Here is a 21759-nt window from a genome sequence, read left to right as displayed (position 1 = left end):
ATTTGAACTTCAGTCTTCACACATTATACATTTCACGTCAACATTTTATCAATTCTTACTATAACATGGAAAAAGTTTGTTTTAGCTATGTTCAACATTTCTTGCCTTGCATTTTTTGTCATCCTACATTTATCCAGATCGTTGCAGAAATGGAACACATGAAATGTATGTATTCCAAAAAACAATGTTATTTACCCTGTACAACTCAAGGCACCTCACACCCAGATAAACAAACCTGATTCAGCTGCATTGGTGGGTGATGGGATAGAAGACTGCTTGCGTCGTTTGACACATTTGCAAAACAAAGACGCTGATGAAGAGGTGCAAAGGAAGTTGGCCGGCATTATGAATTTTTTCGTAAGCTTCGGGGATTCTAGTATTAAACACATTTGGGATTGTAAAATAACATTTTTGTGTTAGGTAACACCATATTTAAAGATTTCATGGAGCCATGTTTTTAAATAATTTGAGGAAACCTAGGTTTTTTAAATGTTTGCAAGATTATAATGGCATAATCGAATAATCAACAATAAGCTGTAAACTGCATCAGTTCACTTCCTAAGAGTGTTGTCTGCTTTCTTTATGAATAACCTCTTTAATCCTAATTGAGTGGTCCAAATGAAAAAGAACTTGACATGTATCTGAACAATTTTGTGTTTTTGTTAGAATAGGCTACACTTCTGTCTTGGGTTTCTTTGCCACCTTGCCTGACCCTAATACATGACCCTATTTCTGAAATTAATAATCTAGTTTACTAGATGAGGTATATGAACTATATACATCATGTATTCAAATGAAGCTTTCACAAATGTCAAATTCAACTTAGAGTAAAGTTGTTTTTTCCTATGGTAATATTTGGTACAAAGGAGTAGACACCAGCATTATGTATACCTGTGTCATGTTGCATTTATAGATTACTTACTGTATACCATTAGATAGAAAAATATTATGAAGATCCTTCTCCTGGCTTTTTGTGAGCCACTTGACATTTTTCAATAAGCCACAAACCAATGTTACAAGCATTCTGGGTCATTTACCCTCCTAAGCTAGCGAACACACTAGTTGTGTGGCAGCCACAGATTGCATTTGCTTCATTTACACCCTTATGTTAAAAACTGCTTCCATTTATTAAGATGGGAGATCAATTAAATGTACTCAGTTGTTCACTCAGTCTAGTAAGTTGTACCAGTTCAGGTCTTCATAGAAGATTAAACAAGCTCAGTCACATTCCACTTTGCTTCCCTGTCTTACTCTTCTATTGTGGCTGTATCTGAGCCAATGGATCCTCTCCATGTTTGCAAAATTTTGTAGCTTTATTATATCAATTTTATGTATTAATAAACAAAAGTAGAGAGACTGCGTCATACCACTGTATGTGAAATGACAACACATTTTCTCAACCACTGAATGTATTTCCAAGCTTGATTGACAGACTGTTGTGAATTTCCCCTCGGATTAATAAAGTATCTATCTAACTATCTATCTATAAAAGGTTATGTTAGTTTCACAACAATTCCCTGACTGCCACATACTGGGAAATGCAAGGCATCACCCTATAGCCATGCCATACTGTGAAACTGTCAGGCAAGGGTCGTTGTTTTCAGATAGCAATCTCCTACATTAGTGTGAAACATTTAAGATTTTTAGAAACATTTGCCTAAGAGATTTTTTTTTTCTGTGGATGCCCTAGAAATTGTTTTCGACGGGATGTTTAAGTTAGTGAGAGTTGGTAAATGATGTAATAAGTAAGTTACTGTATAGTTTGTTTTTTTTTTTTGAAGGTTCTTTGATATGGACTATGAGAGCACACATCAGCTGCTCCTTCACAAACATGTTCAGAGCTAAACTGTAAAAAAAAAAAAAAATTACTTGTAATGACCTAATGTGAAAAGAAGATTAGAAGCCTCATGTACATAGTTTCAACAAAGCTCCAAAGTATGACCAATGTAACAAGGAAAACGGTAACTTGCCTTCATGCTTCCAACCACCTCTCCTGTCCATTTTTGAAGCTAAATAGCTGTCAGCATTGAGTGCCCTCCTATGCCTTGCCTGTTTGCTGTCACTGTCCTATATGATCCCTTTATTTTTTAGCTTACATGGTCAAATGGGTGGCAGCCAGGTATCTTGGTTGTTGTATGGCGATACAAAAAGCATTTATACATACTTATTTGAAATGCAATCCCTATCTGTTTCTGACCACTTACAAATGTTGTCAGAGCAATCTAATTACAGTCCAGTCACAAATGCACTTACTCCTGGTATGGTTCACTTGGATCACTGAACATTTATGTTTATCCCAGTTATAAATGTGACCAAACGTTACTAAGACCAGAGAGAGAGCGAGAGATTGCTAATTTTTGTAAGTTTCCATAGAGGAAACCATTATGAAGAACCAGGGACAGAGCAGGAGTGGGAGAAAAAAAATTCTCTGTGGTATTAACAGTGTGGAAGAATAGAAAATGGACAGCAAAGATTGTGATAAATAAATACATTAGATGATTTTATACTCTTAGCTTTTTGTATCTGACTAACCCGGGCATTTTTTCTCTGATACAATGCATTACGTTGCTGACTAGACATAGAGAGCCTGTACACAATAGCTTTTCAGCTTATATTTCGTGAAAGTTCCTTATCAATATCTTCTATCACATTAACATTAGACCTTTTTACAATCTGTTTTTATTCATAACATGTAGAAGGTTAACCCACATCATTTGGTTATTTCACCACCAATGCTTCTCTGTGCTAAAAATGTAACATAATATGTACACTCCTAAAATAAACCTTGACCATGATGCGACCATCGTTTATAAATTGCAATTCAGAACTATGGAGATAATCAAATTATCAGTCTAATTAAAAGATTGCCCATCAACAAAATGTAACTGTGTGCAACCATGCATAAAACAAACCATACCTCTCTGAGAAAAAGGCAGAATAATTACAATACAATACAATGTATTTTTGTATAGCCCAAAATCACACAATAAGTGCCGCAATGGGCTTTAACAGGCCCTGCCTTTTGACAGCCCCCTATCCTTGATTCTCTAGGAAAACAAGGAAAAACTCCCAAAAAAAACCCTTGTAGGGGAAAAAAAATGGAAGAAACCTTGGAAAAGGCAGTTCAAAGAAAGACCCTTATTCCAGGTAGATTGCGCGTGCAGTGGGTGTGAAAAAAGGGGGAAACGCAATACAATATCCAGAACAGAACACAAGTAATTCTCAATACAATATAATAATGCAAGAGAAATATTAGAAGTACAGAGCAGAATTCAGTAGTAGATGATTTTACATAATATGATTTGGATTTGTTTAAAGTCCTGGAGACTTCGACCATCAAGCTGCCTCCCCCTACTGGCCATTACACTGCTGCGCTGGGACAGCCAATCCAATAAAAAGATGCCTCTACCCGATGATTCCTGCAATCCTCTAACAGAGATGACTTTACCTTAGGCAGGCAAAACAACTTGGCAGTGGGGCAGTGGCACCAAGTGCCACATTTGAGTACCTACAAGAAAAACCGAATAGATGAGGGCTAAAAAACCAATTATAACCATCATATTACTTATGTTTTAGTGCTAATGACTAATGACAGAGATGCAGTATGTACATTTAATCAGCAGCTTTAGTCAGGATATACTAAACTCAAGTAGTGGGCAGGAGGAGGAGTATAGAAACCTCATCAAGGACTTCGTTAAATGGTGCGACTTAAACCACCTACAACTGAACACCAGCAAAACCAAGGAACTGGTGGTGGATTTTAGGAGACCCAGGCCCCTCATGGACCCTGTGATCATCAGAGGTGACTGTGTGCAGAGGGTGCAGACCTATAAATACCTGGGAGTGCAGCTGGACGATAAATTGGACTGGACTGCCAATACTGATTCTCTGTGCAAGAAAGGACAGAGCCGCCTGTACTTCCTTAGAAGACTGGCATCCTTCAACATCTGCAGTAAGATGCTGCAGATGTTCTATCAGATGGTGGTGGCGAGTGCCCTCTTCTACGCAGTGGTGTGCTGGGGAGGTAGCATTAAGAAGAAGGATGCCTCACACCTGGACAAACTGGTGAGGAAGGCAGGCTCTATTGTTGGCATAGAGCTGGACGGTTTGACATCCGTAGCAGAGCAACGGGCACTCAGCAGGCTCCTATCAATTATGGAAAATCCACTACATCCATTAAACAGTGTCATCTCCAGACAGAGGAGCAGTTTCAGCGACAGACTGCTGTCACTGTCCTGCTCCACTGACAGACTGAGAAGATCATTCCTCCCCCAAACTATGCGTCTCTTCAATTCCACCAGAGGGGGTAAACGTTGAACATTATTCAAGTTATTGTCTGTTTTTTACCTGCATTTTTTTATTACTCTTTAATTTAATATTTTTTGCTGCTGGAGTATGTGAATTTCCCCTTGGGATTAATAAAGTATCTATCGATCGATCGATCGAGTCTTTAACCGGGATCTGAATGCTGAGACCGAAGGGGCACCTCTTAGGGCTCGTGTATACTTCACTCTCAGAACATGTACGCCCACTCATCATGACCGCCACATCTTCGCAGCATTCATTTGACATGTCCTTTGAGCAGGTACTCGGAAATTAACGCAACGCAGTGTGATAAAACTTGGAATGTGATGTCAGAGTCTTTGTTTACTATCTACATGTGACAGAAAGCCGCTTTGAGGATCCTACGGGATCGATGTGCGCTCTTCAATGTTTGATAAATGGTTCAATGTGTTGAAGCTAAATGGCGACATACAAATGCATTCGTGATGCTTTGATATTTAAGCGTTACATATTCCCGATCGTAATGACATGATACATTTTAAAAGTCTCGCCATCTTCTGTGCTTTTTTTTTTGTTTTGTTGTGAAGTTGCAAAAAAAAAAAAAAACAGCAACATAATGTACAGCGCTGTATTTGAGCCACAGAGAAAAAAAAATTAAGGACATGGTGAAAAGGTGTATTTGTAATTTTAAGTGGAAATTTCAGCTTTAATCTTGAAATGTCCACTTTAACCTTGTAGTTTACTTTATCATTAAAGTAGACTGTCATCTTAAAACCGACCCAGTTGTTAATCGCTACGAACTTCTGGGGCTTCCTCCTGACCTGACAGCAGCGGCAATGTATAATATTCCAACTTTCTGTGCATTTACAATCCTTAGATTTAAACTTGATATCTCTTTCATGATGAAATGCATTGAAGTATGTATGTTACATTTTACAGGTAAATCATTAATTTTATTTAAATAATGAATACTGTTAATAATTACACACATGGGGGTGACACGGTGGCGAAGGGGTAGTGCTGCTGTCTCGCAGGGAGTCATGTCGCTGGTGTTCCCTGTCTGGAGTTTATATGATTTCCAGCTGGGTTTCCATAGTGTGCAACGGTTTCCTTCCAAAGATATGCATATTTGGTGACACTAAAATGATGCTAGTGTATGTGAGTGCTTGTATTCACCTTGCGATCAGCTGATGCCCCATCCAAGGATTGTTTTTGCCTCGTGCCCAGTGCTAGCTGGAATGGGCACATCCCTGGATTGATGGATTTAATCATTAATCATCCTTTTCAGAGATATTGCAATGTATCATCGGAGTTTAATGGGTGTTTCAGGCAATTCACAACACAGCGAAGCCGAACCTGTTCTCCGTGATATCTTGCACTGCCACCTGGTGGATTCTTCCAGATTTACGTTAAGTATGCGTGCAAGTATAAACAGTACACCGCTTGCGTAGCAGTAGTGTCCACTGGAGCATGCGTCGTGTGAAGTATAGTCTGAAGCTTACAGTAGCAGGCAGACCATTCCACAGTTTAAGGACCCTGTAACTAAAATCTCAACCTCCCACTGTTGTGTTATTAATCCTTGGAATCATTAGCAGACCGACATCCTGAGACTTTAATGTACATTCTGGTGTGTAAGTCATAAGTTCAGATCAATAAGCTGGACCGTGGCTTTATATGTTAAAAGGAGGATTTTGAAATCTGCCCTTAACTTAATCGGGAGCCAGTGTAAGGATTTAAGAACTGGAGGTATGTTTGTATTTTCTTGTTCTTATAATAATTCTTTCAGCATAATTTTGGATTAACTGGAAGCTGCATATAGAACAGTTTAAACATCCAGTGAACACCGAATTGCAGTAGCCAATCCTACTAGAAATTAATGAATAACTTAATTTCTCAGAATCCCGCTTATTTATAAAACACCTTAATTTCCCAACATTTTTACATTGTAAAAAACATGATTTAGATTGCTGTGTAATATGTGCTTTAAATGGCATGCCAGAATCAAAGATAACTCCTAGATTGTAGGCTAATTCAGTAAAATTAATAGTGATTCCAACTGAGTTAAATGACAAAATATTGTTGCGATCCACATCACTCCCTCCAATAATTAACATCTCCGTTTTATCGGTATTTAAAGACAAGTAGTTCTCATCCATCCACTCGTTTAATTCACTAACACAACTAATTAAAGACAACATCGGAGAAGACTTAATTTGGTTTAAAAGAGAGGTATAACTGGGTGTCATCTGTATATGAGTGAAAATAGATCCCAGTGGAAGCATGTAAAGTGAAAACAGTAAAGGTCCCAGTACTGAGCCCTGCGGGACACCATATCTCAGTTCTGTGTATAATAAAGGAGTACTGTCCGCACATTTCTGTATATAGTAAACCCCTGCAAAGTCGTAATTCAGGGTTCGCGGACTCAGTCATTTGCAGGATTTTCCTTAGAACCTAACTATTAATTGTTAGCGGAAAGCGCAAATATCCTCCGCAATTTTTTATGGCTTTTTTCGTGGCAATACTGTGCCGTAGAGAGAACAGGAAGAAACCGCTGAGGGAAATGTAGTTTGGGATGGTGAAAGTAGCCAATCCGAGAGCATTATTCATTTCTCCTTTCTGCTGATTGACTGCTGCCCTATGATGCATCTCCAGCTGAGTGTCCTCATGTTTTCCATTTTGTTATTTTATTCATTTTGTTATTAAACGCACAAGATGTTGCCGAAATGCCATGCACCTTCTAAGGCTTCTGGCACTGAGCCTAAGCGCCAGAAGAAGTTTAAAACACTTCAGGAGAAGGTTGAACTACTGGATTTGCTCCGGGAACTAAAATGTTATGCTGCAGTAGCACGCCACTATAGCATTAATAAAAGCACCGCACGCTACATAAAGAAGAACGAAGCAGCGATCTGGAGTACCGTATCTGTAAGTTTCTGTGATAGTGCCAAAAAAGTAATGACCATAAGGAATAAAAATATCGTCAGGATGGAATCTGCCTTGGTATTGTGGATCACCGACTGCAGGAAGAACAACATCCCCTTGGACGGTAATATCATCCGTGAGAGAGCACGGAAATTGTACCAGCAGTTCACTACAGGAGACAATGTAGCAACTTCCCATCACAATGTTCCTGAAACCTATAAAGAAAAGCCAGCACGAAACCCCACCAGAAGAAGACCAGTCCAAAGATATGACTCCTCCTGAAGCGCCTGAAGAAGAGGCGCCACCCGAGGAGTTTTAAATCCTCTGCATAGTACTGCACAACTACTTCATCATCATCATCAATATCATTCATCATTGGTGAGTACCCGTACATTTTACTGTATTTTAATTAAATGAAATTGTATATTTACTCCACTTATAACAAAGAAAATGACAGCGAATACCAAAGAAAACGCGCTTGCATGAATTACAGTACATAGAGCGGTAACATCGGTATTTTACATTCTAGCACCGAGACATAGCAGTACAGTATATGGGTTTAACTTTACATTCTGTTTTTAGGTAATGTATTAAGCTGAGGTTGCAACGAAATTAAAGTGCTTTGGGGGCATACTGTATTTAGGGTTTAAACTACAAAAATATTGCATTTAAAAAGGCATTTTTTAACCACATCCAAAAGTCTCGGTTTTTCACAATTCGCGGGTGCTCTAGGAACGTAACCCTTGCAAATTTTGGGGGTGTACTGTATATTGGAATCGATTTGATAAATAGAGCTAAATCAGGCAAGGACAATGCTTGTAGGGCCAACATTATTTTCTAGCCTGTGCAGTAAAATGGAATGGTCAATTGTGTCATTCGCTGCACTTAATTCTAACAACATAATTACAGTGGAGTTTCCTTCATCAGAGGAAATTCAGAATGTTGTTTACAACACAATTTAGTGCTGTTTCTTTCTGTACTGTGACCAGTGCGAAAGCCAGACTGGAATTTCTCAAATTGTGATGTCTAAGGTGTGACTGAAGCTAATTGGTGACTACTTTTTCAAGTATTTTGGAGAGATATTTTGGAGGGCAAATTTGATATGGATCTTTAGTTAAGTATGTGTGGGTCTAGGTCTGACTTTTTAAGCAATGATTTGGTGACTGACACTTTTAGTGCATCAGATGCTGTGTCATACAATAATGAACTATTAATAATGTTGAGTATAGGTGCTGCAAGAACATCCATTGCACTTTTTAGTAATTTTGTAGGAACTGGATCTAGGGAACAAGTAGTAGATGAGAATAATTATGATCAAGTGCAAAGACATGAAAGATGTTCGCCTCCTGAGCACTATTCTGAATGCAGCAAGTGTCAATGTTCGTGTCCAAGGAAATGTGGTAGTCTGCAATAACACAAGGGACTTGTCTATTGTGCCTGTCACCAACATTCTACCCTTCTACTGTTTTATGTGAAGAGGAGGCAAAAATACCTTTGCCGGGTCGACAAGCGATTCATGTGCCATATTTTTCTGTCCTGGAACTAACTTTTTACGGAGTGGCCAGTTCTGTCGAGAATAATGCGACTCTTTGGCACGGCTGTCCCATTCACAGATGAAACAGCAGTACTTTGTATAGCCGAGCTGCAGTCCTAGTAACAGAGCAATGACTTTAAGATCTCCACAGATATTCCAGTTGTGCCTGCTATACTGGACGTGCTTCAGCAACAGTTCCATATTCTCATACGTTTCTTTCATGTGTGCAGCATTGCCAACAGGTACTGAAGGATAAACGTTGCCATTGTGTAGCAGAACAGCTTTCAGGCTTAACATTGACAAATCAATGAAGAGATGCCACTCTTCCAGGTTGTGATCACAACCCAAGGCCGAGAACAATCCTTCAGTGTCACAACAGAAACAGAAACAGAGGCTGTCGACTTTTGCAAAAAAGTTGGTTATATCATGATGTTGGCCTTGAAACACCATTCCTGCAGTCTTGAACCCAGCAGCTCGGCTTTTGACAGACCCAAATCTCTGACCAAATCGTTCAGTTCGGACTGTGTTATCAGATGTGGATTGCCTGATGAGCACGGTTCAAAATCCGAGTCAATGTCACTGTCAGTACCCTGCATTGCAGATTCTTCATCTGGTCCAATCCTCTGGTGGTTTTGGAATTGGAAGACTGTCGTCATGTGATATGGGTCTCATTGCTGAAGGCAGATTAGCTATTCAGTTGACTTATTGTTTTTGGCAGAGAAACCAGACAAATTAGTGTGGTATAGTGGGTCCCCAGTTCCCATCAAAGGCCAGTTTTTAAAATAATCACTGCGCTCGCGGCTTAGCGAGGGCGCGTGGCTTGTTGTGAGGCTGAAGCGGTTCTCGGGTCGATTCGCGGTGTGGGCGTTTCTCACCTAAGTGCACAGGTGAGGGACCGCCTGCGTCCGAGATTGTTCCTGGGGCTGCTAATTTGCTACAGCTGCCATGCCCTCTTGATAATAGAAGCGCCAGTCTGCTAAGGGAGGAAAAAGAAAAGGAATGAAAGAGGAGAACGGGAGGTAGCAAGAGAAGGCAGAAAGCAGGTGGAGAGTCGGTGTGAGGGAGAAGGAGAGCGAGCGAGCAAGAGCAGGCTCGAATGAGAGAAAGCAGGCAGCTGGGAGGTGAGCCCACGAGGGGAGTGTTTGGCTGACACTCGGTGGGGCTGAAGGAAGCGGTCGCTCCAGCTGAGCGATTAAGGAGCTGGGATGACCAGTAGAGGAGATGACTGACTGTCAAAAGGAGCGGGAGTCAAGGAGGTTTTGGGCTGGTTTAGCCCCAGCGTGAGTGCCTTGGCCGCTGGAGAAATAACCCAAGTCTCAGTCCGGTTTGGAGCCCAACGTAGCTAGGGATCGGAGGGCTATGGGACCAGAGTTAAAGGCAGCTGTTCCTGCAGGTAGGTGATTCTCCTGTTGAGTAGCCCAGATGGGAGTAGCAGGGGAGCCGCCATGGTAAAAAGAAGACACAGGGCTTTGTTGTTGTAAAGAATTGCTTCCTGTGCTATTTTAACCTTGTTGTTTTTAAGAAGACTTTTTTTCTATGGTGTTTAACCTCCTTTTCACTTCTGGTTTTATTGGATTATTTATTTAAAGACTTTTTTTGAAGGCACTGCACTTTAATTTGAACATCTTGTTTTGTTGATTGTTTTAATAAAAGCACTTTGCACTTTTTCACCATCCCCTTGCTATGTTGTTGCCTCACTGCTAGCTCATCGGTAGCATTACCGACGGTGTCGGGTTTAAGGGCTCCCGAACAGAAGAAGGGAGCATGCGCAAACCCGCATCGTCACAATTAGTCAAACAGAAGTAAGTCCGTCATATGGTCTTTCTGTTCTCACCATATCATCGGAACAGCAAATGGCATCGTCTTTTGAGTCCCTCTGAGCCAGGTTCTCCGACTGACTGCACATGTCACACAGCAAATGTGAGGTGCCCATTCCTTGTCTTGATCACCAATTTTACAGCCGAAATACAGATAATAAACTTTCTTCACAAGAGCAGTCATCCAGCGTCTCTGAGGCGCAAGTGTATATTCGCCACAAATATAGCAGAATGTATCGCAGCTGTCACGACATTGACGAGACATATCGCCTGACACCAAAACGTCTATAGCATCAAGCTTACTTGCTGTTATATTGGTACTGATACTATACTTTATTATACTGATACTATACATACACACTATCTGTATTAACCAAATGATCAGGATCGGTGTATGCAAGCCACCTTTTATAGCATGCTGAGACAGCGTCAAGCTCGTTCAGACCTGCCCACGATGTCAACTTCCACAGAACAGCTTCCAACCTGGCCTGATTCCATGCCTGGGCATGCCCAGGCTTAACAAACCGTTGTTAAGTCACTTACGGGAGTGAAAATGTTTGGATACAAATATAAGAAAAAATCATGACAAAACTGAAACGGTATGTGATGGGTAAAATTTGATGTGATATTCGTGATCAGCACCCAAAAATCTATAAGAAACACCCAACAGTGTTCAAGAAGCAAAAACTTTGTTGTGCAGTGTAATGGTTCTGCTTCAACAAATTCAAAATATGTAGGCTAGTATTTATAATAAATACTGTGAAATGTGATTAACTTTTAGATTATTTGTCATTATTTATACAAGTTTCTTGTTCATTTTGTTACTTCTGATAATGTATATTTGGGAGCACAGTAAAATTTAATTATTAAATGAGAGTTGTGTTTAGTTGTAAAAAGTATATGAAAAACAAGTTTAACCAATTTTAATTACATAGGTATATCATAGTAGAGCCATTACAAAAATAACATCCAGAAATATTTGTGTCTTAAACACTGAAATGTTTCTCTTAATTTGTCCTTAGTTTCCTTGAAGGAGGTGCCAGTGGGATCAGTGATGAGGCTGCCACACATTTTGCAGAGGTACCTTTCATAATTTGATAGTCTGTTAAATATTTTGTTTTATTGGGAATGTAAAGATTTTATCTCAGTAAATGCTTGCTAGTAATTTTGTTAGCTTTTTGTTAATGTAAAGGAGTAGGACTTGAACCTGTTGCATTCATACCTGAATTTCTGGTATATTTGAATATGTTATCAAAATAAACTCAATTCTTGTAATCTCCATTCTGCTTTGCCTTGCATCGGATCATCATTCAATTTGGCAATGTTTGTCTATCACTTTCATGAACTGTCTAATCTGATTTTTGGCTAGTAACTTTCATTGTCATCTGTAAAGTTAGAAACCACTCACCCAGCCCCAATCCATGTTGTTCTCTGCAGCCAGATACATTGTGTATTGGTGTCTCCTTCCATCTGAACTGGAGAACTGGCTTTGAGTAGTAAAGGAGTGTTTTCACACATTCTTCACATGGAGGTGGACTTCAGGTGATCCTTACAAAGCTGAGCATTGGTTCCACAAATAAGATGCATTTTTAGAAAGGATGTTCCAGTCAAGTTTTTCTGCCCCCCAAACCCAATCTGTCGTTTATTTATTTATTTTTATTTTAACAAAATAAGTTTAACAACATTGGTTTCATTTGTGTTTTTTTTTTTTGGAAACAAAATAACCAAGTAAACAAACTTAAAGATGTGGTTGTAAATAGTTCCTCTGAAAGTGTTAACTTTGATTATATAAAAATACTGAATTACAGACCACGGATGTTAACCTGTTCATTTGTTTATTGACAAAATTAAATTCTGTAGGTTTATTGTTTAGTGACCAAAATCTACTAGAATAAAATTACCTTAAATACATTTTTACCTAATAAAATGTTCATAAAATATTTATCCTTAATATATATGAGAAGCATTTTATTTGTTTATGCCATGAATGCAGTCTGTCATATTTAATTTCTTCTGAAATGTACTTATCTGAAAGAAAATGTATTCTCATACATTGATTCCCTTCATTGATATTGACAGTTAAACATGGCTTAAATGTAAATGTACATTAATTTATAGTTTTGAATCCTTACTATTCATTTTTTTTTTTTGCTGCTATGATATATATTTACTATATTTATACATGTGTCTTCCTCCACCCCATGTACCTGCTAGACATTCATAATTCTTTAGGAGTAATTTTAAATTAAAGCCACAAATCTTTCAAATGTAAGATGTTTATCAAGAAAATACATGGCTAAATTGCCTAACATGTTTACAAGTAATACTGATAAATGTGTTAAGCTAACAAGCCTATTATCTACTAAGTTTCAAATTCTATTATCTTTTTCTGACTAAACATTTAAGCTGCTGTGATTAACAAAAGCTTGCTTGCCGTTCAAACTGAGATAAAGTGGCATCCATTTTATTTAAAGCAGCTTTTCTTGCCATTTGTCTAGTTGCACAGAATGACTCCTTAGATTGCTTTCTCTTTTCACAGCCAAAAAAAAGACAGACATGTGCACAGGCTGAACTAAATTAACACTAGAATCCCTGAAGTCCACGAAAAAAGGATCCCAGGCCACCTTAAATTCTCTCGCACATCCTCATCACTGTATTTGTTTTGCAAATGTGCCAATCAGCACTGGCAACAGACAGCCTGCTCACTGATCCCCCCCACAGAGACAGCCGAAGTCTCTTTATCTTGCAGTGAGGTGTTTGAAATTGTATAAGGTGAATAATATATTATTTGGAATACATACATTTCATGTGTGTTTTGTATCTACAACGATCTGTGTAAATCTAGAATGATAGGAAATGCAAGGCAAGAAATGTTGAACACATAACTAAAACAAACTTTTTGCAAGTTATAGTATTAATGGCAAAATGTTGACATGAAGTTATAATGTGTGAATACTGAAGTCCAAATATCAAATAAACACTTTCTTAAAAGTATAAAAAACAAGTGCACTTTTGTTCAAGAATATAACCAAAGAGAAAGAAATTGAGTTAGGGGGGTGATGCTGACACATCCGCTTAGCTGGTGCAGAGGTAAGAACTGCTGTCTTATAATCAAGAGGTAGCGGGTTCAATTCCCGGTCTTTCCTGCATTTACCTTTTTGATCAGAGCTGCACTTATTGTTACTATTATAGAATATAAAACAAACACAACTTGTAACGGTTAGCTTTTTTTTTATTATTATTATTCAGTTTTATTGTCTTAGTCACGTTCACGATCTGACATTAATTTTCAAATAAAGACGTGCTATAACAGAGGTGAACTCAGATGAGGGTTCTACATTGGAGAGAGAACAGAAGCCCTTCCCGCAAGAAACGTCCAGTCACACACACGAACAATGCAGCTGCACCAGGCTTGAAGGCAAAAAAATGGCATTGTTTGGATGCAGCAAGAGTTTGGGCGTCATCCTGCCAGTGAATCTGCCACACGCATGTCCTTTAACGAAACAGCAGGGCTTACAGAGCTTGCCAAGGTATCGTGCAAAGTTCTGTTTCTGATTGGTTTTTGATGGTCTTTTTTTATTTATATATATATACAGTAATCCCTCGCTACTTCGCGGTTCACTTTTCGCGGATTCACGACTTCGCGGATTTTTAAATACAAGTGATTGCCCGCCTATCGCGGAAGTTATGTTCCAGACCCATCAGCAACAGGAGAAAATCCGTGATATAGAAAGACCATATAAATAAACATTTTTTTAGTTTAAGCCTTAAAATACCCATCCCACATGCTTTAAACACATGTAAACTTATAAAACACACTTTGTTAACACATATGATATGTGGATGTCGGGCTAAGGATATGAGTAACATCTCACTATTATAAAACATTTTAACTTCACGCAAGACAAGACAGTGAGACAGGAAAATTGGTGATGTACACCTAAAAGCCTGATTGTACAGGCTTTTAAATTATTGACACGCAGAGCGACAAGCAGCACAAACCCAGCACAAAGTCCACTTCTCCTTAGCGTTCATTCAGCTCCCCACCCCCTTGACAATGCGAACTGCGCTTCCGGGGAGGGGGGGTTTGAGCGAAGGTGCGTTCAGCTCTCACACACACACACACACACTCCTCGAGCAGAGCGACAAGCAGGCATTTTGGCAGAAGCAGCACAAAGTCCATTTCTGCTCAGCGTGAGTTCAGCTGCCCCCCTTCACAAAGCGAGTGCAGACACATTGACGTCTGATCGCTGCGTGCAGGCAGTGTGCAGTGTTGGTCTGAGGTGTTTAAGAATGTAGAAAGTGTTTAAGAGTATAGGAAGTGTTTATAAGAGTGTGGGAAAGGTTAACAAGAGAGTGAGAAAGGTTTATAAGAGTGTGGGAAGGGTTTATAAAGCCTTAAAATATGTATAAATAATAAAATAAATATAGGTCGCTACTTCGCGGATTTCACCTATCGCGGGGGGGCTCTGGAACGTAACCCCCGCGATAGGTGAGGGATTACTGTATATATATATATATATATATATATATATATATATATATATATAAAGAAAATTGTATGTTGCTTTTATTGGTTTTTGATGGTCTTTATAAAAAAAAATTGTATGTTACTTGTGTAAAAGCCACATTGAATGTTGTTTACCTATATTTAGATAGATAGATAGATACTTTATTTATTTATTTATTTATTTATTTATTTATTCAGTGTAAAGTCAGAAGTAGACTGCAGAGCTTCCTGTGTTTGATCAACATAGGCTTGCTGACAAAGTACATGTGCAGTGCCACTCCTTATGTAGGAAAAGATCAGTTACGTAAAGTGAGACTGCAGCTTCCACCTGCAGGCAAAGTCACTTCAGTACACCAGTACTTCTTCACACTAATGTTTAGACCTGGCAGTGCCATGCTGATGGTGTATGTGCCCAAAAAGAGGAAGTCGGTCTGCATTCTTGCTACCATTTCTTGCGTACTGAAGTGTCTCTATCTGCAGGTGGAGGCTACCTTCGCACTTTATTTATGGTGCCAAGCAGAATTGTGTTGTGGTGCAGCAGTCTATTAACCAGCGAAAGTTATCTGTTGTTACGATTCTGCCTTTGTCCAGAAACGACTCCATAAACTTTATGACCACATTCTCTGAAAGTCTTTCTCCTGTTGGACGACTGGGACTTTTTTTCCTGAATAAGGAGTGGTATTGCACATGTACTTTGTCAACATGCCTATGTCGATCAAACACAGGAAGCTCTGCAGTCTACTTGTGACTTATGCTGTAAGAAAAGTAAAAAAAAAATATAGGTAAACAACATTCGCTATGGCTTATATATAAGTAACATATAAATGTGTTTGTCTTTATATATATATATATATATATATATATATATATATATATATATATATAAAAATTCAAAAGACATAATCACAAACAGAATTTTGCACTATACCTTGGTGAGCTCTGTATGCCCTGCTCTTTCATTGAAGGAAATGTGTGTGGCAGATTCACTGGCAGGATGACGCCCAATCTCTTGCTCCATCCAAACGGTGCCATCTTTCGCCTTCATGCCTGGTGGAGTTGCATTGCTCTTATGTGTGACTGGACGTTTCTCACAGAGAAGGCTTCTGTTCCCTTTCTCCAATGTAGAACCTTCATCCTCATCTGAGATCACCTCTGTTATAGCAAGTCTTTATTTGAAAACTAACAGTGTCAGATCAGGGGGAGTGTGAACATGACTGAGAGAATAATACTGAATAATAAAAAAAAAAAGCTAACCTTTACAAGTACCATAAATTTATACCGGTTGTTACAGACTCAAATCACATGTATGTTTTTATTCTATAATAGTAACAAGAAAAGCAGGTCACCACCCAAAATGGTAAATGCAGCCAGGACCTGGAATTGAACCTGTAACCTCTTGATTATGAGTCAGCAGTTCTTACCTTTGCACCAGCCAGGTGGATGTGTTAGTATCGGCCCCTAACCCAATTTTTTTTTCTTTTATTATATTCTTGAATAAAAGTGCACTTGTTTTGTTATACTTGTATATTTTGTAAAAGTGTTTATTTGATATTTGGACTTCAGTCTTTACACATTATACACTTCAACATTTTGTCATTAGTACTATAACATGCAAAAAGTTTCTGTTTTAGTTATGTGTTCATCATTTCTTGCCTCGCATTTCCTGTCATCCTAGATTTACTCAGATCGTTGTAGACACACAACACACATGAAATGCATGTGTTCTAAATAACAAGATATTATTTACCCTATACAATTCCAGACCTACCTCACACCCAGATAAACAGAACTGAGTTGAGTGAACTTTTTGTCCAACTTGCGCTGCATTGGTGGGGGATGGGATAGTAGACTGCTTGCTGCCAACACTAAAACACCGCTGATGAGGAGGTGTGAAGGAATTTAAGGTGGCCTGAGATTACAACTTTTTTTGTTGCCTTCAGGGATTCTAGTGTTAATTCCTTCTTCTGCAAAGGAGTACTGCAACTTAAGGTAAAGGTTTGAAAAGCAGATACTGAAATTTTTTTTTTTTTAATCAGCTAATTTATCAATCACTGAGTATTTTCTATTGAAAATTGGCCAATTTAGATCGTGGCTGATTGATCGGGGCATCCCTAATTCTGAGTTTACTTATATACTGTTGCTTGGAGAGGACATTTTTTGTTTATTTTTATATTAGAGTTGTGAAACATTAAGGAAGTGTATCTGAAAACATCAGAAAAGATTAACAATTGCAGGTAACATTGATTAATTGCAAATAAATTGCGAACTACCTACCCTTTGATTTTTGTTATAAATTGCAAATTAGATTCCTACTGTGACAAACTTGCATAAACCCAATTGTGCAATAGAGTGAAAGTCCAACATTTCTTCATTGGTAGAAATTCAAAAAATATGCTGCTGGTGGATTATTTAAAAAGCTAAGCCAGCAGTATGTTTTTCCATGTGATGTCTAAACTAGTTATAAATGAGTAGAAGTAAATGGTATGTAGTAAGTAGAGAAAACATAATTTGTAGACATTGTTGAGCAGTATGTGATTCTAGCTAGGACCTTTGACTTGGTTTTTAAGATTTAAATGTTAAAAATATGTATTTTTTCACATTTTAATGGCTGTCAAAATCTGTAGCAGCTGCTTGACAGTTACTTTGATTATATAGCAGTAAATGACATTTTGTGTTCAGTATCTGTAAAACTTACATGGTTATTAATCACGGTGGGGGTGATTTTCTATCTTGCTTCACATCCAAACTCCCCAAGTTCCCCATAACACTCCAAGCCCACCTCTCCCCACTTAATTAACACTTTAGTACTTCTGTTTTACTTTATTTGCTCATGGAGTTTCATTGTAGCATACAGACTTGCCCTTCCAGAGACATGGAACACTGTGCCAGCAAAATGAATGTACTGTACTGCTTTTTCAAAGATGCATCAAAGTCTGCATCTCTGACAAATAGCTTTTAAAAATGTGAACCAGTGTGCAATGGGATATCTCAGGATTTCTGCAATGCCACTCTCCTCCTGAATCGACAGCTGAGGTGATCCTGTTGGCCACTAACCAGCTGTGTTTTTAATAAGCTGCTAGTTTTTAATCTAGGGGCTAAATGCGATATTAAGCTTCTTGTACTCAGTTTAAAAAAAATGTATGTATGTATGCATATATGTATGTGTATGTGTATGTATACATATATACAGAGAGACAGATATAGAGAAATTGAGAGGGAGAAAGATGGAGAGAGTGATTTTTCTGGAAGTTGCTTTGGCTATAGGCAACTGCTGAATATCCAGTCATTAATCATTGCAGTACAATGTTGAACACATTATTGGTTCCATTTGTAAAATACTTCAGAACTTGCATTGCACCATCTGTACATAATGAGGTACTGACAGAGACATTAGGTGTTCTGTGACCTAATAACACAGCATAACAGTGAGCAACAAAAGTGGGTGTAACGTGTTTGACCAATCATAAATAATTTAAGTACTTTCTTTATTAATAAAAATTTTATTTATTTTTGATATCTCCTCATCTCTACTATGCAGAACAGTTACAGCTACACTTATGGAGTAAAGTGCACTCTTCTTTATCAGTTTGTGTGCTATTATAACATGCAATTAGGCATAAGGTAAAGATAATTAGCCTTTAAATACTGCTCACAATAGGAATTCACATATTAGAGCGCTATATGATTCTTCAGTTTGGAAAAAGAGTATCTACAGAGCAGCCTAAATTAGAAAGGGTATAGGAAGCTTTTCACACTGGGCATAACATTGACAGTTTCCATTTTGACAGTTGAAGTTTTTCAACCAAAAATTAGGGCATGTTGATCTGATAAATGTAATGTTTACATTTTTAGAACTTAGGTTAAGGGGGTTCAATTTAAAACCAATCTGTGCAATAACTTGCACAATACAAGTATAGCAATATCCAGGATATAACCTACCAAAAAAAGTTTCAGGTTATCTCTGTCAGTATCTTCATTTTAAGAAACATTTTTGCTTCCGTGCATCCGAATGTTTACACATCTGTCTTTGGATGATTGGCATAGATTAAAGATAGTATCTAAACTGCCCCCAGAAAGAATAAGCCGTCAAGGATATGACCATTCTTGCACTATTTTTATTTTTATTTGATTGAATATAAGTGTGTCATTTAAACATTTTCTGTTTCTTAATATTGTGTGTACCCCCTTCCTTTTTTTTAAATTGGTTAAGCTATGGCATCTCCTATTTGTGGATCGCCCTTTTTCTATGGATCCTGACAGAGACTTAACAGAAAGGCAACAGATGCCCAGCAGTGAATACTGGACTTCAGGACGTACTACCAGATTGCAGACGCAGAGGAGATACCGTTCAAGAGGGACAACTAGGCCTGATCGATCTCCAGCAGTTGAAGGGTAATGAAGGATTTTTTAAAAATTATTTATGGTTGTTTCAAATGGACTTGAATCAGGGATTGACCAATGATTATTCCTCCGTGGTCCGAACTGCACAGTACAACAATTAAACAATATGCTTATTTTGTTTTGTGGCACACTACTTTCAGAAGCTGTATGTTTTTACTTGCCTAAAATCTCAAATTTCATCTATTGTTCATTGCTATTTCGTGGTTTGTCATTTTGATGAAGACATACGTCTTAATAAAGAAAACATTTTAATAAATTATGCTTATAAAGTAGATGGGTTAATGATCATGCTGGTGATCTTGCGTTATTGGTTGTTGTGGAGACCACATCCAGCTCAACTCTTTACAAATGATATTTTCTTAAGGAAGTCTCATGGAGTAATTCAGTACTTCTATGTTGTTAATATGTTCTTGTCAGAAAATTGCAATATATGAAAGTTTTCTTAGCAAAATTATCACTTATTATAGAACATTAGGTGATTTGCTAGGTATGGGTTTCTGTGTATTTAGAATGCCTACTGCTCAATTAATCCCTAAAAATAACAATTTATAGGCAGCATGATTTTTGTAATAGTGCAAGATGGATTCGGTTAGTGTTTTGATGCATTATATTCAGAACTGACTTTTAAATGTCTGATTTCTTCTACGCGTGGAGTAAAAGCCTACATATTCACTCTTTTTTCTTTTCTGTGATCAGTCGTCTTTAGGGATGGGAATTGATAAGATTTTCACGATTCCGATTCCATTTTCAATTCTGTTTAACAATTCGATTCTTTATCGATTCTCCTATCGATTCTTATTTTTAATAAAGGAGAACACACAGGTCGATTAGCTTAGAACTTTGTTTTATATCTTATCTTTGAACAAGAGAAATTTAGGAGTAGCATGACCTTACAAACCCAACAGTGAGATCTTAAGAGATCCACAGCCTACGGCTCCTCGATGGGGTGCCACGGGGTCCCCAGAAAAAAATTTGTAAATGTAAAATAATAATAAATATTCTTCTGTAGCAATAACACAGAATAACATAAATTATTCTGTGGCAATTACACAAGAATGTCCAGTAACATTTACACTCTCCTTTTTAAAAGTATATATGAGCTGAGCACTCAAAAATAAAACTACATCAGCCAGCAACAAATACAATCAACTCAAGTCCAATGGAACTGTGCACTGTGCAATTCTGCAACCATCAACTATTTTGACAGCTACATCCATGTTGGCCGCATTATCAACAGTGGCTGCCACAACCTTGTCTTTGATACCATACTCCTCCAAGATCTCATCAATCTCCTCTGCTACAGCTGTCCCTGTCTGTGCCTGGTACACTGGTTTGGTTTTGAGGACTTTTTCTTGAGCCTGGCCATTCCTGACATAATGCAGCGTTACTGTGAGGTAATGATCTTGACTAAAACTTGTCCATCCATCTGCAGTGACGGCTGCCTTCAACACATGTTTCAGCTCAGAAATGGAAACGGATGAAACATCTGGTAAGAGGAGAACATGCAACTTTGACATTCCCTGACTTAGCCTACAATTAAACACATTCACTTACCGAAAATCGGGGGCATCTACTGTGGCAAATGGGTGCAAGCCTTTTACCACAAACTTAGTCACTGCTTGGTGACATTAGTCTATCCTGGCCTGTGTCATTTTACTTTTCCCCGCCTCTGTGAAAGAAGAAGCTACCGGTAGACTGCAGCGAGAACTGCCAGCATCTGAGACAGCCAGACTCTGTCTGTCTATCTCGTCATGGTCATCTAAATGCAATGCACAGTAATAGCGCGATTTGCCTTAGTGCAAAACCCGCTAACATAATATGCAATGTTAGTTGATTAGTTACCTGCCGTATTAACGGGAGAGGACGTGCAAATGTTTCCTCTGCTGCTGGGTTGAGATTCACTAGTCCGGAGCGGATCAAAAACACGACATTCATTTAAGGTTATCGCGTGTTTTGTGAGCAAATGCTTTTGCATATTCGTAGTGTTTCCCCCCTTTGAAATATCTACTTTGCAAGTATTGCAAGTTGCCCTGTTGTCATCCTTTCTCGCAAAGTATAACCAAACTTTTGAGCGTTTGTGCCGCTTAGGCGCCATGTTTCCTGCTGGGTAAATGACGCTATGCAACATGGTGACGTAATTCGAGGCGACTGAAATCGATAGGGGAATTGTTTGCAAAAATGGCAAACAATTCCAAGGAATTGAAACAGTGGGAATCGGTTCTCAACAAGAACCGGTTTTCGATTCCCATCCCTAGTCGTCTTATATTACATATTATTGCAATGTACTGTACAAA

General features: G+C 38.4%; 1 protein-coding gene across 1 annotated transcript in view; it reads left to right on the top strand.

The window, feature by feature from the left end:
* Positions 1-21759, top strand: part of rnf115a (ring finger protein 115a) — a 59286-nt gene that overhangs the window by 24478 nt on the left and 13049 nt on the right. The window contains exons 3-4 of the mRNA XM_028794852.2: positions 11577-11634; positions 19275-19456. Coding sequence (XP_028650685.1) covers positions 11577-11634; positions 19275-19456 — 240 coding nt within the window. The remainder of the gene's footprint in view (positions 1-11576; positions 11635-19274; positions 19457-21759) is intronic.

This window comes from Erpetoichthys calabaricus, chromosome 2, assembly GCF_900747795.2.
Source record: "Erpetoichthys calabaricus chromosome 2, fErpCal1.3, whole genome shotgun sequence".
Taxonomy (NCBI): domain Eukaryota; kingdom Metazoa; phylum Chordata; class Cladistia; order Polypteriformes; family Polypteridae; genus Erpetoichthys; species Erpetoichthys calabaricus.
The sequence above is the reverse complement of the archived record's forward strand: the minus strand, read 5'-3'. Positions and strand labels throughout refer to the sequence as shown.